The sequence below is a fragment of the Oryx dammah genome, unplaced genomic scaffold, assembly GCF_014754425.2.
Source record: "Oryx dammah isolate SB20612 unplaced genomic scaffold, SCBI_Odam_1.1 HiC_scaffold_2, whole genome shotgun sequence".
Taxonomy (NCBI): domain Eukaryota; kingdom Metazoa; phylum Chordata; class Mammalia; order Artiodactyla; family Bovidae; genus Oryx; species Oryx dammah.
The window spans coordinates 153,613,504-153,630,900 of NW_024070186.1; the positions used below are offsets into that span (position 1 = coordinate 153,613,504).

Below are 17,397 nucleotides of genomic sequence, written 5' to 3' on the forward strand. Positions count from 1 at the left end.
AAGATGCAAGTCAGATTTCCAAAAGTCTTAACTTCTTTTTTCATAACATAGACTTAACTGGATTATACAAACATACACTCAACAATTGGGGAAGTAAAATGATAGAAGGCTCTTCTACGATCAGAAATCTAAATCCACTGTAGCCTGGCCCCTCACTCCAGATTGGATAAAACGCCCTGAATTACCATTACACCGTCTCTTTTCACGGTCCAAATGTTAATGCGAGTTAAGGTCGCACATTTGTACCCCTATTTGCTTTTACAGGGAAACTGAGGATCGGAAACAGGATCGGCGATCTCCAAGGGCTGGCCCAAAGTGACTCAGAACCAGAGCTTCAACTCCGGGCTTCTCTTTCCAGACCTAGCACTCCTCTTGACACACTCAGCCTTCCTGGTCAAGGATGTCTGGCCCCTTCCTACTCAAGGATATCTGACCAGGACGAGCATGCCAAGAGGCGTGGGCACGGTGACCTACGGAAGGCCCGGAGAACGTGCCCAGAGCAGTCCAGGGAGCCGTCTAGAAACTAGAGCAGTCTGGTTCTCCCTAAAACACAGCGGCTAGGAACGAGGCAAGACAGGAGACACTTAATTTCCAGGTGGAAAAAACTCAGAATGGCTGATCTTAGGTCCCCAGCCCCTCGGAACAGGAGATGCTCGGGAGGCCGGCGAGGAGGAGGCGGTAGTTAAGAGAAGGCCGGCGGCGGCGCGGGAACACGTCCCCAGCCCCCACCCCCACCCCTCGCCTGCGCAGAAGGCCGGAGGCGGGGGGAAACGTGCAGCCGGTCGCGGCGGGAAGAAGCGACTCGGTTCCCGGGGCGGGGATGCTGAGGCTGGGAGCGTCCAGGGAACGCAGGAACCCGCGGTGGAGGCCTAGCTAGGGTAGAGATCCCGGGGTCCGGGAGGCCCCCCGAGGCGCGGCGGTTTACCTTCGTCCTCGTCCTGGAAGCTGAGCAGGCTGGCCCGGGGCACCTCTTTGTTCTCGCGCGGCCTCTTGCGCGGCTTCAGCCCGTTGCCGGGCTCCGCGCCGCCGGGGAGGCAGCCCCCGGCCTCCGTCCCCGAGGTCAGCGCGGCCGGCGGCGGCGGCGGCGGCCCCGGGCCTAGCAGGGACTCGCCCGCGGGGGCCCTGTCGCTTCCGCCGCCGCCGGGGCCAGGCTCCTCGCCGGTGCCAGGCGGCGGCGGCAGCAACGGCGGGGGCTCCTGCTCCTCATCGCGCTCTCGCTCCTCCTCCTCCGAGTCATTCCGCTTGCGCACGTTCACCCGCCGGGCCTTTCGGAACATTGCCCCACGTCCCGCACGGCGCTCTCACACACACACACACCAGCCGGCTCCAAACTCCGCCGCCGCGGCAGCGCCGAGCTCGCGATAGCGCACGCGCGATCTCCCCGGGAGTCCAGGCCGGCTCCTCGCTTCCCGTTCCCAGCTACCGCGCACCGCGGGGAGCGCGCAGGCGCTCACGCGCGCAATGATTGGAGAGAACTCAGCGCCTCTCGCGAGAACGTCAGTTTTGTTTTGTTTTGTTCCCCCCGACCCACCCGCGGCGTCCCCCTGTCGGCCCGGAGGACTATTGGCACGGAACTCTGGGAGTCCGGCGCCGTCTGGCCGGTCACAAAGAGGATCATAGAGACGAGAGGAAAGAGTCAGCCCCGGGTGCTGCAGTGCGTCTCCCTCACTGACGTAGTCACGCGAGGAAACCTCCCGACAGGCGATGGGGGGAGCAGATAGTGAAGGAGGAGACGGGGAAAAGGCGGAGAAGTAGCGGCGAGGGAAGGAGGAGAGCCAAGGTAGAGCGGGAGGAAGTAGGGAGGAGCTGGAAGTGGAATCCCAAGGGTGCGATATTTTTTCTTGAGACTGAATTGAGTGAAGTGAAATGAAGGTCGCTCAGTCGTGTCCGACTCTCTGCGACACCTTGGACTATACAGTCCATGGAATTCTCTAGGCCAGATTACTGAGCCGTGATACATTAATATGCCTAACCTTATTCAGTTCAGTTCAGTTCAGTTCAGTCGCTTAGTCGTGTCCGACTCTTTGCGACCCCATGAATCGCAGCACGCCAGGCCTTCCTGTCCATCACCAACTCCCGGAGTTCACTCAGACTCACGTCCATCGAGTCCGTGATGCCATCCAGCCATCTCATCCTCTGTCGTCCCCTTCTCCTTCTGCCCCTAATCCCTCCCAGCATGAGTCTTTTCCAATGAGTCAGTTCTTCGCGTGAGGTGGCCAAAGTACTGGAGCTTCAGCTTTAGCATCATTCCTTCCAAAGAAATCCCAGGGTTGATCTCCTTCAGAATGGACTGGTTGGATCTCCTTGCAGTCCAAGGGACCCTCAAGAGTCTTCTCCAACACCATAGTTCAAAAGCATCAATTCTTCGGCGCTCAGCCTTCTTCACAGTCCAACTCTCACATCCATACATGACCACAGGAAAAACCATAGCCTTGACTAGACGGACCTTAGTTGGCAAAGTAATGTCTCTGCTTTTGAATATACTATCTAGGTTGTTCATAACTTTTCTTCCAAGGAGTAAGCGTCTTTTAATTTCATGGCTGCAGTCACCATCTGCAGTGATTTTGGAGCCCCCCAAAATAAAGTCTGACCCTGTTTCCACTGTTTCCCCGTCTATTTCCCATGAAGTGATGGGACCGGATGCCATGATCTTCGTTTTCTGAGTGTTGAGCTTTAAACCAACTTTTTCGCTTTCATCAAGAGGCTTTTTAGCTCCTCTTCACTTTCTGCCATAAGGGTGGTGCTGTACCCGGTATTTCTACACCTTTCATGATTTAAGAGCACTTTCAAAAAGATGGAATGTCATATAGGATAAAATGTTATTTGGCCTTTTTTTTTTTTTTTTTTTTTAGCACCTTTCCCTCTATTACAATGAAAGCAAAAGTGTCCTTGGTCTTTTCAAAAGAAGGTCAGGTTTGCTAGCAGTTCCTCAACTTGGCTGATTTCAGAAACAAGTGTAGGAAAAAAATCGACGTAGCGAGACACATTTCAGACATGTCACAGAGGTAACCCTTTAAACTGGCAAAGGCACATTTGACTCAAGTTGGGTTCACATACTTTCTCATTGTGTCACCGAATGTAGGGCCTTCTCCTTCGCTTATGTGCCTATATGTGAATTTTCTTGTTTCAAAATTCAAAAGGTTACAAGAGGTATTCCCATCCATTTCTAGGCACCTTCCAGTTCCCTGGCAATGTTAAAAGTTTTATGATCCTCCAGAGAACTTCTCAGTTAAATGCACCCATTCCCGTCCATTTTAGTTCACTGATTCCTAAAACGTTGGTGTTTACTCTTACCTTCTCCTGCTTGACTAAATCCAATTTACCTTGATTCATGAACCTAACATTATAGCTTCCTAGTTTTCACTTTCATGCATTGGAGAAGGAAATGGCAGCCCACTCCAGTGTTCTTGCCTGGAGAATCCCAGGGACGGTGGAGCCGTCTGTGGGTTCGCGCGGAGTCGGACACAACTGAAGCGACTTAGCAGCAGCAGCAGCATATTCAAAAGCAGAGGCATTACTTTGCCGACTAAGGTCATCTAGTCAAGGCTATGGTTTTTCCAGTAGTCGTGTATGGATGTGAGAGTTGGACTGTGAAGAAGGCTGAGTGCCGAAGAATTGATGCTTTTGAACTGTGGTGTTGGAGAAGACTCCTGAGAGTCCCTTGATCCAACCAGTCCATTCTGAAGGAGATCAGCCCTGGGATTTCTTTGGAAGGAATGATGCTAAAGCTGAAACTCCAGTACTTTGGCCACCTCATGTGAAGAGTTGACTCATTGGAAAAGACTCATGCTGGGAGGGATTAGGGGCAGAAGGAGAAGGGGACGACAGAGGATGAGATGGATGGATGGCATCACGGACTCGATGGACGTGAATCTGAGTGAACTCTAGGAGTTGGTGATGGACAGGGAGGCCTGGCGTGCTGCGATTCATGGGGTTGCAAAGAGTCGGACATGACTGAGCGACTGAACTGAACTGAACGAATGCAATATTGTTCTTTACAGTATCAGACCTTACTTTCACCACCAGACACATCCACAACTTAGCTACATTTCCACTTTGGCCCAGCCTCTTCATTCTTTTTGGAGTTATTTCTCTGCTCTTTCACAGTAGCCTATTGGACACCTACTGACCTGGGAGCTCATCCTTCAGTGTCATATTTTTTTTGTTTTTTCATACTGTTCATGGGGTTTTCGAGGCAGGAATACTGAAGTGGTTTGCCATCCCCTTCTCCAGTGGACTATGTTTTCTCAGAACTCTCTACCATGAGCTGTCAAGTCTTGGGTGGCCCTCAAGTGGCTATCAGCATGGTATGGCTGATAGCATCCTTGAGAACCACAAGACTGTTACCTATATGATGATTTTGGTTAGCTTTGTGTGATCCTGGTTTTCTGGAGGCTGTGGGATTATAGTTCTTGCTTCCTGGTGGGAGGGACTGGTTGTGGGAAAATCTGGGTATTGCTCTGGTGGGCAGGGCCGTGCTCAGTAAAGCGTTAATCCAATTGTCTGCTGATATTTGGATCTATGCTATGTTAGTTATGCCCTGATGCAACTCAATACTGGAGTCTACAGGCTCTATGGTAGAACTACTGGCAACTTTCAAAAAGGACTTATGCCAACACATACCTCCCAGAATTGCTGCTGCCGGTGACCCTGTCCCTGAGGCAGGCTACTGCCAACCCATGCCTCTGCAGGAGATCTTCAACACTGATAGGTGGATCTCTCTCAGTCTCTAGTGGGATCACAGGAATTTAATTCACACCATTATATTTATTACTGTGGGCAAAAAATCCCTTAGAAGAAATGGAGTAGCCCTCATAGTCAATAGAAGAGTCCATAATGTAGTACTTGAATGCAGTTTCAGAAACAACAGAATGATCTCAGTTCGTTTCCAAGGCAAACCATTCAGTATCACAATAATCCAAGTCTGTACCTCAACCACTGAGGCTGAAGAAGCTGAAGTTGATTCTTTCTGTGAAGACCTACAAGACCTTCTAGAACTAACACCAAAAAGAGATCCTTTTCATCATAGGGGGTTGGAATGCAAAAGTAGGAAGTCAAGAGATACCTGGAGTAACAGGCAAGTTTGGCCTTGGAGTACCAAATGGAGCAGGGCAAGGGCCAAGAGAACACACTGATCATAGCAAACACCCTTTTCCAACACAAGTGACAACTCTGCACATGGACATCATCAGATGGTCAATACCAAAAGCAGATTAATTATATTCTTTGTAGCTAAAGATGGAGAAGCTCTATACAGTCTGCAAAAACAAGACTGGGAGCTGACTATGGCTCAGATCATGAGCTCCTTATTGCAAATTCAGACTTAAACTGAGGAAAGTAGGGAAAGCCACTAGACCATTCAGGTATGACCTAAATCAAATCCCTTATGATTATATAGTAAAGGTAATGAATAGATTCAGAGGATTAAATCTTATAGAGTGCCTAAAGAATTATGGATGGAGGTTCGTAACATTATACAGGAGGTGGTGACCAAAACCATCCCAAATAAAAATGCCATAAGGCAAGTGGTTGTCTAAAGAAGCCTTACAAATAGCAGGAGAAAAGAAGAGAAGTGAAAGGCAAAGGAGAAAGGAAAAGTATACCCAACTAAATGCAGAGTTCCAGAGAATAGCAAGGAGAGATAAGATAGCCTTAAGTGAACAATGCAAAGAAACAGAGGAATATAATAGAATGGGAAAGACTAGAGATCTCTTCAAGAAAACTGGAGATTCCAAGGGAACATTTCCTGCAAAAATGGGCTCAATAAAGGACAGAAATGGCAAGGATCTAGCAGAAACAGAAGAGATTAAGAAGAGGTGGAGAGAATGCATAGAACCGTACAAAAATGTCTTAATGACCCAGATAATCACGATGGTGTTGTCACATGCCTAGAGCCAGACATCCTGGAGTGTAAAGTCAAGGGGGCCTTAGGAAGCATCACTATGAACGAAGGTAGTGGAGGTGATGGAATTCCAGCTGAGCTATTTCAAATCCTAAAAGATGATGCTGTGAAAGTGCTGCACTCAATACACCAGGAAATTTGGAAAACTCAGCAATGGCCACAGGACTGAAAAAGTCAGCTTTTATTCCAATCTCAAAGAAAGGCAGTGCCAAAAAATGCTCAGATTACTGTGCAGTTGCACTCATTTCACATGCTAGCAAAGCAGTGCTCCAAATCCAGCCGTATGTGAACCAAGAACTTCCAGATGTAAAAGCTGAATTTAGACAAGGCAGAGATCAAATTGCCGACATCTGTTGGGTCATAGAAAAAGTAAGAGAGTTCCATCCCCCCCCCCCAAAAAAAACCATCTACTTCCATTTCATTGACTACACTAAAACCTTTGACTATGTGTATCACAACAAACTGTGGAAAATTCTTAAAGAGATGGGAATAACAGACAACTTCATTTGTCTCCTGAGAAACCTATATATAGGACAAGAAACAACAGTTGGAACCAGACATAGAACAATGAACTGGTTCAAAATCAGGAAAGGAGTACATCAAGGCTGTATATTGTCATCCTGCTTATTTAACTTATATGCAGAGTACATCATACAAAATGCTGGGCTGGATGACTCGCAAGTTGGAATCAAGATGGCCAGGAGATATATCAATAACCTCAGATATGCAGATGACACCACCCTTATGGCAGAAAGCAAAGAGGGTCTAAAGAGCCTCTTGATGAAAGCTAAAGAGGAGAGTGAAAAGGCTGGCTTAAAACTCAATATTCAAAAAACGAAGACCATGGCATCTAGTCCCATCACTTCATGGCGAATAGATGGAGGGAAAGTGGAAACACTGACAGATTTTATTTTCTTGGGCTCTAAAATCACTGCAGATGTTGATGGCAGCCATGAAGTTAAGACACTTGCTCCTTGGAAGAAAAGCTATGACAAACCTAGACAGCGTATTACAAACAGAGACATCACTTTGTCAACAAAGGTCTGGATAGTCAAACCTATGGTTTTTCCAACAGTCATGTACAGATGTGAGAGGTGGACCATAAAGAAGGTTGAGTGTTGAAGAATTGATGCGTTTGAATTGTTGTGCTGGAGAAGACTCGTCTTCTTAAGAGTCCCTTGGTCTGCAAGGAGACCAAACCAGTCACTCCTAAAGGAAATCAACCCTGAATATTCATTGGAAGGACTGATGCTGAAGCTGAAGCTCCAATACTTTGTCCACCTGATTTGAAGAGCCGACTCATTGGAAAAGACCCTGATGCTGGGAAAGATTAAGGACGGGAGAAGGGGGCGGCAGAGGATGAGATGGTTGGATGGCATTACTGACTCAATGGCCATGAGTTTGAGGAAACTATCGGAGATAGTGAAGGACTGGGAAGCTTGACATGCTTCAGTTCATGGAGTCACAAACAGTCGGACACGTCTTAGTGATGGAACAACAAGAGATATTCTTTGAACATAAAAATGAAGATGTGTATTTTATGAATTACCTTTTTAAAATACAATGTGTAAATTACTTTTTTAGTTTAACATACATTGAACATCAGTTCATATCTGTTCATAAAGTGTTGTCCCTTCTACCAACCTGCATAGTGATCCATTGTTCAAATGTACCATGAACGTGAAAGTGAAGTCACTCAGTCGTGTCCAACTCTTTGTGACCCCGTGGACTATAGCCCACCAGGCTCCCCCATCCATGGGATTCTCCAGGCAAGAATACTGGCGTGGGTTGCCATTTCCTTCTCCAGGGTATCTTCCCAACCCAGGGATCAAACCCGGGTCTCCCACATTGCAGGCAGATGCTTTAACCTCTGAGCTACCAGGGAAGCCCCAAATGTACCATAATTTATTAATATTTAAGTAGTTTCATAAGAATTGGTATTAATGTTTTTTCCAGTCTTGCTATGATAATACTGTGATGAAAAGCTTTGAAAAATGGTCACAAGTAGGATGAATTGGTATTGAAATTACTAGATCCACAGGTGTGCACTTGTAATTTTGCCAATTCTAAGCTGCTCTCTATAGCAGCATGCCAGTTAAAAAAATTTTTTTTGATGGAATTGTTGTTCAGCTGCTAAGTCATGTCCAACTCTTTTGCGACCCCATGGGCTATAGCCTGCCATACTCCTCTGTCCATGGGATTTCAGGCAAGAATACTGGAGTGGGTTGCCATTTCCTTCTCCAGGGGACCTTCCTGATCCAAAGATCAAATCCACATCTCCTAATTACAGGCAGATTCTTTACCACTGAGCCACCAGGGAAATACAAATGAAGTCGCCTGACATATAATATTATATTGGTTTCACATGTACAACAGAATTATACAGTATTTACACATATTGCAAAATGATCACAAGAGTGTAGTTAGCTTTCATCACCATGCATAGCTACAAAGTTTTTGTCTTGCCATGAGAACTTTTAAGATCCATTCTCTTAGCAACTTTCAAATATGTAATATAATATATTTTTGTAATATAGTATTATTTACCAAGTCAAGTTATATTTTATCACTACATTCCCATGACTTATATACTTTTTAACCCCATTCATTCATTTCGCCCACTCCCAACCATGCCAGTTTGTACTCCTACCACAGTGTCTGTTTGCCTATACCATTCTGTCAAAATTTCACTTGAGATTTAAGTTGCAGGTTGAAGCAAAAGATCCCAAGCTCAAGATTTCATACACAACTGGCTCTTTTCACTGGTTTTCTTTGATTGCATTTGAAATCTGCCCACCCATGACTCACTTTTGAAAGCTAGAAAGATGATCTAGGCTGAGAGTGTCCTCTGTAACATTTTCTTCCAGTTAGTAGAGAAAGTTAATAACATCTGGCTTCCATTCTACTCGCATTACTCTAAGTTCTTATATTCTGGCTGTTCAGCATTAAGTTCTGATTCCAGCAGAGTGTTTCGTTGGTGAAACTGAACTCCACTTCTCATCACAAAAGCTTCAAATTGTGCCTGGTCAGCCTGTAGACACCAGTGCCAGCGCCAAGAGACAGATTTGCAGTAACATGATTAGGACAGAGGTAAGAAAGATAAGGTTCAGAGCAGACTGTGTTAATATCTTGGCCTGAAACTTCAAAAAGGTCTTCCAGTATGAAAGTGATGATTAAATATGGATAGAGAGGAGAACATTGGGTGTTTTAAAGCAAGCTAACAAATGAAAAGCCAAGATATATTTATAACTTTTATAATCTACCTATTCAGATAATTGAAGGGCAAAGTTAAAGATTCAGAAGTTATCTTGCTGCTAACACAAGCCAAAGGCCCTTCTAGAGGTTACAGACCTTGTGGAAATTAAATTCCTGAAACAGAAGAGCTGCTTTCATCGTCTGTCAGCCAGTATACGATCTGAAACTAATTATTTTATAAACTGCTCTGTGCACTGAGTATTAAACTGACTGTTTACAGCATATCATCACTATTTAATGTTGGAGTGTTTTTAGACAAAGACTGCTTTCATAGAATGCTTCCATCCATCATTTTGTTTGAATCAGTTAAGTGCTTTTTTAAGAAAATAAATTTTGTTGTATTTTTTGATCACATGGACCAGTTTTAGAGTCTTTCTTGAATTTTTTTTTTATAATATTGCTTCTGTTTTACGTTTCATTTTTTTAGCTGTGAGCCCTGTGGGATCTTAGCTCCTAGACCAGGGATCAAACCCACACCCCCTCATCAGAAGGCAAAGTCTTAATTGGACTGCCAGGGAGGTCCCCAGTGATTTTTTTTTTCTTAATTAGAGGGTAATTACACTACTGTGACGGTTTTTGCCATTCGTCAACATGAGTCAACATTAGATATACCTATGTCCCCTCCCTCTTGAAACCCCCCACCCTTCCCATCCCTCTCCTCCAGGTTGTCACACAGCACTGGCTTTGGGTTCCCTGTGTCATGCCTCAAATGCCCACTGGCTATCTTTTTTATATGTGGCAATGTATGTTTCCATGCTATTTTCTCATATCATCCAACCCTCTCCTTCCCCTACTGTGTCACAAAATGTCTGTGTCTCCTTTGCTACCCTGCCAGCAGGATCATCAGTACCATCTTTCTAGATTCCATGTATCTGCATTAATACATGATATTTGTCTTTCTCTTTCTGACTTACTTCCCTCTGGGTAATAGGCTCTGGGTCCATCCACCTCATTTGGAGTCAAATGTATTCCCTTTTATAGCTGAGTAATATTCCACTGTGTATATGTGCCATACCCAGTGCTTTTTAAAGTTACCTTGCCAAGGAATAATTCCAATTAGTGTTTTTCTACTAAATTGTGACTTTGCATGGAATAACTGACCCATGATTTCAGACAAAATAGGCAAACCACTTTTGTTTGTTTTGTTTACCCACTCAGTATTAGACTCTGTAGTCTGAGACGATGATTACCAAATGTAGCTCTGTGAGCCCGTGAAGTTTTCTCTAGTCAGTTGCCAAATGAGAAGCACACGAACAGTCTGCTCATGTATAATAACCAGATGTCTCTTATCAGGGGGAAGAAAATGGTGCTTTGTTCTGAGGTGATCTTCCTCCTCCATATTAAGATACTAAAATCTCTTTCCTTAAATGAAATAATGATGATGGTATATTTTATTTGTTTTCATACCCTTATTTGACAAACTGAAAAGTAGTGAAAGCTATAAGTCCCCCCAAATTGTTTATTATATCTAAAAATTTTATGTGGCATGCAAAATCTAATAGTCTAGGAATTCCTGGTCTACAAATTTTTCCTTTCTTCCTAAATAACTCAAGAATTCTATTCTGGGGGGCAAAAAGCTGGAGAAAACATTTAATTATTTCATTAAATTTCTTGTCCTTGATTTAGTGAAGACTGTTTTGCATTAACTTAAAGTAAAATGTAAGCTTCCTGGGGGAGGAGATTTGGGTTGTTGTTGTTGTTTTTTTTTTTCGCTGCTAGCTTCACAGTCTTCCCCAGGTGGCTCAGTGGTGAAGAATCCACTGGCAATGCAGGAGAGGCAGGCTCTGTCTCTGGGTCGGGAAGATCCTCTGGAGAAGGAAATGGCAACCCACTCCAGTGTTATTCTTGCCTTTTCATACTGTTCATGGGGTTCTCAAGGCAAGAATACTGAAGTAGTTTGCCTTTCTCCAATTGCCCTTCTCCAATACTTTGGCCACCTGATGCAAAAAGCCGACTCATTGGAAAAGACCCTGCTGCTGGGAAAACTTGAGGGCAGAAGGAGAAGGGAGAACAGAGGATGAGGTGGTTGGACCCCATCATCGACACAATGGACATGAGTTTGAGCAAACTCCGGGAGATAGTGAAGGACAGGGAAGCCTGGCGTGCTGCAGTCCACGGGCTCACAAAGAGTCGGCCACTACTTAGTGACTGAATAATAACATCATTTTGTATGATTTAGTGTTTTATATCTTCTAGTGTTACTATGTCAACAAGTACAATTCATAATCATAGTACCATGTGATATTTATATTACATTCACAATAAACACTTTATAAATACATCTAAGGACTACACAACCAATGCAGAAGCAAAAATAGCTATGCATCCTTTCTAAGAGAATTCACCTCTATTAGCTCAAAATCGTTCAGACATTGTTGTCTTTCCTTCTTGGGGAAAAAGTCAAAAGCAGATACCTTATCAAAGACAACAGAGTTACAAGTATCTCTTTGGGGAATAAAGATGAAGGAATGTGTCTTTTTTCTGTACTATTTAATTTTACTCTAGGGCAGCAAACACACAGTAACATTATAATATGATTACAGAGGGAAGCATCAAATCAAGCTTTGAATTTTTCAGATCTTTTAAAATATTCTATTTGCTTGTTAATTTTTGGTTGTGCTGGGTCTTCATTGCTGCTCGTGGACTTTCTCTAGTTGCAGGGAGTGGGGTCTACACTCTAGCTGCAGTTCATGGGGGTCTCATTGTGGTGGCTTCTCATATTGTGGATCACAGGCTCCAGAGTATTCAGGCATGCAGGATCTTCCTAGACCAGGGATCAGACCTGTCTCTCCTGCACTGGCAGGCAGATTCTCAATCACTGGACCACCAGAGAAGTCCCCAAGCTACAAATTTTTGAAAAAATGAAGTGGACTTTAAAAAACAACCTTTGAAAGTATTAGTTGCTTAGTCTTGTCTGACGCTTTGCTTCCCCATGGACTGTAGCCCACCAGGCTCATCTGTCCATGGGATTCTCCAGGCAAGAATACTGGAGTGGGTAGCCATTCCCTTCTCCAGGGTATCTTCTCAACCCAAAGAATGAACCCAGGTATCCTGCATTGCAGGTGAATTCTTTACCATCTGAGCCACCAGGGAAGTCCCTTATCTAATTATAAAAGTGCTACCTGCATTACTATATTTTAGAAATTTAGAAAATGCAGAACAATACAAAGAAGGAAATAATAATTGTTATTAATCTTAACACTTAATTTTTGGGGCATTTCTTTCCAGAATTATCTGATGAACATTCACTCTTTCATTCTTCATGTTTTCAACATTCCAGTGCAACTTCTACTTGGAGTTAGTTCTCTAACCTCCTCACTCTAATCCTATCATAATGATTGCATCTTGGAGTTTGCAACTTGCATCTTCTCCAAGTTACTAGGGAGTTACTTGGCATCTTCCTCAGTAAAACTTCACTTCCATCTTCTAGTTTGTCTATTCTACCTCCAGTCCAGAAGCCATCACTTTTCATTGCCCATTCTCTTCCTCCTGCCTGTTTCCTGCCTCATCCAGATTGGATTTCATGGGGATAAGATTATAGTCACTCCCTTCCAACAGCTCAGCTTCCTTCCCCACTCATGCTTTGTTGTTGTTGTTTAGTCCTGTCCAACTCTTTGCCACCCCATGGACTGCAGCAGGCCAGGATTCCTTGTCCTTCATGATCTCCTGGAGTTTGCTCAAACTCATTGAGCTGGTGATGCCATCCAACCATCTCATCCTCTGTCATCCCCTTCTCTTCCTGCCTTCAATCTTTCCCAGCATCAGGGTCTTTTCCAATGAGTTGACTCTTTCTATCAGGTGGCCAAAGTATTGGAGTTTTAGCTTCAGCATCAGTACTCCCAGTGAATATTCAGAGTTGATTTCCTTTAGGATTGAATGGTTTGTTGTACTCATTCAGAAAAACCCTAGCCATAGCTGAGCCAGACTCTGGCCTTCTCTGTATCTGTCCCTGGTTAGTTAACTTTCCAGATTTCCTCTTAAATTAACTGCAGACATCAAATGGACACTAAATACATTATTTTTTTTTATTATTCGTATGTGGGTCTCCGTCTGAATCAGGCAGATGAAGTAGTCAAATAATGTGTTTAAGTTTATATAGGATTTTAATAATATAATCAGTGAGCTCAAATATATAGATTAATAAAATTATGTTCTCTCCAAACAGAAACTATTTAATTACCCATGGCATCTGTGAAACATTTATAAATATCAATCATTAACCTGGGTAAACAAACAACTGAACAAATTCTTCAAAACAGAGATTTTTACAGGGAACGTTCTCCAACCAGAGAAAAAAGTTAAATGACGAGCCAGATCCAGGAAGCTCAATGACCCCTCCAATACAAAAAAAAAAGTTTTAACTATTTGGGAATTAATGAGCAGTCATCTATATTTCTAAATCAAAGGGGAAATAAGTCATACATTATCTAAGATCTCTAGAAATTAATAAAAGTGTCATTTCCCTATAAAAATATATGGTGCATAGCTAAAGGGGTACTCATGGAATAATGTATAACTTTAGCCCAGATATAAACCCATGCACCTATGGATACCTTATCTTTGACAAAGGAGGCAAGAATATACAATGGAGAAAAGACAATCTCTTTAACAAGTGGTGCTGGGAAAACTGGTCAACCACTTGTAAAAGAATGAAACCAGAACACTTTCTAACACCATACACAAAAATAAACTCAAAATAGATTAAGATCTAAATGTAAGACCGAAAACTATAAAACTCCTAGAGGAAAACATAGGCAAAACACTCTCCAACATAAATCACAGAAGGATCCCCTATGACCCACCTCCCAGAGTATTGGAAATAAAAACAAAAATAAACAAATGATACCTAATTAAACTTAAAAGCTTTTGCACAACAAAGGAAACTATAAGCAAGGTGAAAAGACAGCCTTCAGAATCAGAGAAAATAATAGCAAATGAAGCAACTGACAAAGAATTAATCTCAAAAATATACAAGCAACTCCTGTAGCTCAATTCCAGAGAAATAAACGACTCAATCAAAAAATGGGCCAAAGAACTAAACAGACATTTCTCCAAAGAAGACATACAGATGGCTAACAAACACATGAAAAGATGCTCAACATCACTCATTATCAGAGAAATGCAAATCAAAACCACAATGAGGTACCATTTCATGCCAGTCAGAATGGCTGCAATCCAAAAGTCTACAAGCAATAAATGCTGGACAGGGTGTGGAGAAAAGGGAACCCTCTTACACTGTTGGTGGGAATGCAAACTAGTACAGCCCCTGTGGAGAACAGTGTAGAGATTCCTTAAAAAACTGGAAATAAAACTGCCATATGACCCAGCAATCCCACTGCTGGGCATACACACCGAGGAAACCAGAATTGAAAGAGACACGTGTACCCCAATGTTCATCGCAGCACTGTTTATAATAGCCAGGACATGGAAGCAACCTAGATGTCCATCAGCAGATGAATGGATAAGAAAGCTGTGGTACATATACACAATGGAGTATTACTCAGCCATTAAAAAGAATACATTTGAATCAGTTCTAATGAGGTGGATGAAACTGGAGCCTATTATACAGAGTGAAGTAAGCCAGAAAGAAAAACACCAATACAGTACACTAACGCATATATATGGAATTTAGAAAGATGGTAACGATAACCCTGTATGCAGGACAGCAAAAGAGACACAGATGTATAGAACAGTCTTTTGGATTCCGTGGGAGAGGGTAGGGTGAGATGATTTGGGAGAATAGCACTGAAACATGTATATTATCATATGTGAAAAGGATCGCCAGTCCAGGTTCGATGCATGAGACAGGACACTCAGGGCTGGAGCACTGGGATGACCCTGAGGGATGGGATGGGGAGGGAGGTGGGAGGGGGCTCAGAATGGGGAACACATGTATACCCGTGGCAGATTCATGTCAATGTATGGCAAAATCACTACAATATTGTAAAGTAATTAGCCTCCAATTAAAATAAATAAATTCATATTAAAAAAGGAAAAAAATAAACTAAGTTTATAATTACACAAGTGAAAAGAGAAATATTCAGCCTCAGAAAAACAAAGAAAAAAACAGCAAAACAATTCAAAGAATGTGAAGAATAGAAATAGTCAAAGATAAAATGATTACTAATAAAAAATAAATTAGAAAATAATAAAATAAAACCCCAAACATAGGGATTACCAAAAAAAAACCCCACAAACTTAATTAAGGAACATTCATATCCCCCCAAATTTTAACTATAACTAGACATGAGGAAGAGCCAAATTAATTGTGAGAAATGTTGTATGGTACCCAGTGACAATACATTGGAAATTCTACAGAAAATGTATATTTTAGCAAAATACAAATTTCACAACTGATTTAAGAAGAATAAAATGCTTTCAAATTGTGGTGATGGAGAAGACTCCTGAAAGTCCCTTGGACAGCAAGGAGATCAAACCAGTCAATCCCAAAGGAAATCAACCTTGAATATTCACTGGAATATTGGACACTAAAGCTCCAATACTTTGGCCACCTGATGCGAAGAGCTGACTCGTTGGAAAAGACCCTGATGCTGGGAAAGATTGAGGGCAGGAGGAGAAGGCGATGACGAAGGATGAGATGGCTGGATGGAATCACCGACTCAGTGGAGATGAGTTTGCGTAAACTCCGGGAGTTGGTGATGGACAGGGAAGCCTGGCGTGCTGCAGTCCATGGGGTCGCAAAGAGTCGGACACGACTAAGAGACAGAACAACAACAACAACGGCTCTTAACAAACCAATAAGCAAAGAAGAAGTGGGGAAGTTTTGAAAGAGGTAAATAGATTTTGAGTTAATGATATGGGAATAATCATGTGTTTTTATCATTTCCTTTCCCCATCACTCCAGTGAAACAATGGCAGAGTTTTAAAACATGTAAACATATGGCAATGAAGAGATCATGAGAGAGCCATCTGTACCTTAGGGATTTCAACAAATTTATCTGTCCTGTATTTTTAATGTTCCCTTGGTAAGTTTGATTTCCCATAGAAAGAAAGAAAGGAAAGCAAAGTTGCTCAGTTGTGTCCAACTCTTTTGCGACCCCATGGACTGTAGCCTACCAGGTTCCTCTGTCCATGGGTTTTCCAGGCAAGAATACTGGAGTGGGTTGCCATTTCCTTCTCCAGGGGATCTTCCCGACCCAAGGATTGAACCTGGGTCTCCTGCATTGCAGGCAGATGCTTTACTGTCTGAGCCACCAGCTTTCCCATACCATGAGATTATTATATGCTGCTGCTGCTAAGTCGCTTCAGTCGTGTCCGACTCTGTGCAACCCCATAGACGGCAGCCCACCAGGCTCCTCTGTCTCTGGGATTCTCCAGGCAAGAATACTGGAGTGGGTTGCCATTTCCTTCTCCAATGCATGAAAGTGAAAAGCGAAAGTGAAGTCTCTCAGTCATGCCCCACTCTTAGCGACCCCATGGACTGCAGCCTACCAGGCTCCTCCATCCATGGGATTTTCCAGGCAAGAGTACTGGAATGTTATATACCTCTTCTCAAATCCTTCATTCTATTCCCAGCTAATAACTAGCTAATTCTTTACTGACAATAGAGAAGCATCAGAGGGAACCACATCTACACACCTACTTGCATCTGTACTTCTCTTGGCTCCACTCAGGAAACTGAAAAAAGTGAACTTCTTGCTATCAAAGATGAACTTATCATTGTGTTTAGAATTTTTTCTTTTTTTTTTTTGTATTTGGAACATGAGTTTTTTTTTTAATTATGAAAACATAATAACACATTTACAGGAGACTTGGAAAATGCAGAGCAAGGTTACATATAGTTCCACTGTATACTATTTACTTCTTTCTTGTTCACTTGTTAAAACGTTGTTTTGGGTTGCATTGGGTCTTTGTTGCTTTGTGCAGTTGTGGTGAGTGGGGGGCTGTCTTGCATGCTGTGCTTGGGCTTCTCGGTGCGGTGGCTTCTCTTGTTGGGGAGCAGAGGCTTCAGCAGTTGCAGCGTGTGGGCTCAGTAGCTGTGACTCCTGGGCTCTAGAGCTCCGGTTCAGTAGCTGTGGCACACAGGTGTAGTTGCTCTGCAGCTTGTGGGATCTTCCTGGATCAGGGATCAAACCTGTGTCCCCTACATTGACAGGCATATTCTTTACCACTGAGCCACCAGAGAAGGACCCCAAAAAGTATTTCTTGTAAGAATTACTTAAAACATATGTGAAAGAGCTCTGAAGCTATTAAAAGTCACCAAATGGAAGATATGTACA

The 17,397-nt window shown here is 43.2% G+C and overlaps 1 protein-coding gene across 1 annotated transcript in view; it reads right to left on the minus strand.

Annotated features, from left to right (window-relative positions):
* PAXBP1 (PAX3 and PAX7 binding protein 1) overlaps window positions 1-1,393 on the minus strand; it is a 33,035-nt gene extending 31,642 nt beyond the window's left edge. Inside the window, exon 1 of the mRNA XM_040228224.1 lies at window positions 926-1,393. Within this exon, the coding sequence (XP_040084158.1) occupies window positions 926-1,277 (352 nt within the window). The 5' untranslated portion in view covers window positions 1,278-1,393. The remainder of the gene's footprint in view (window positions 1-925) is intronic.
* Window positions 1,394-17,397: the final 16,004 nt, after the last annotated feature.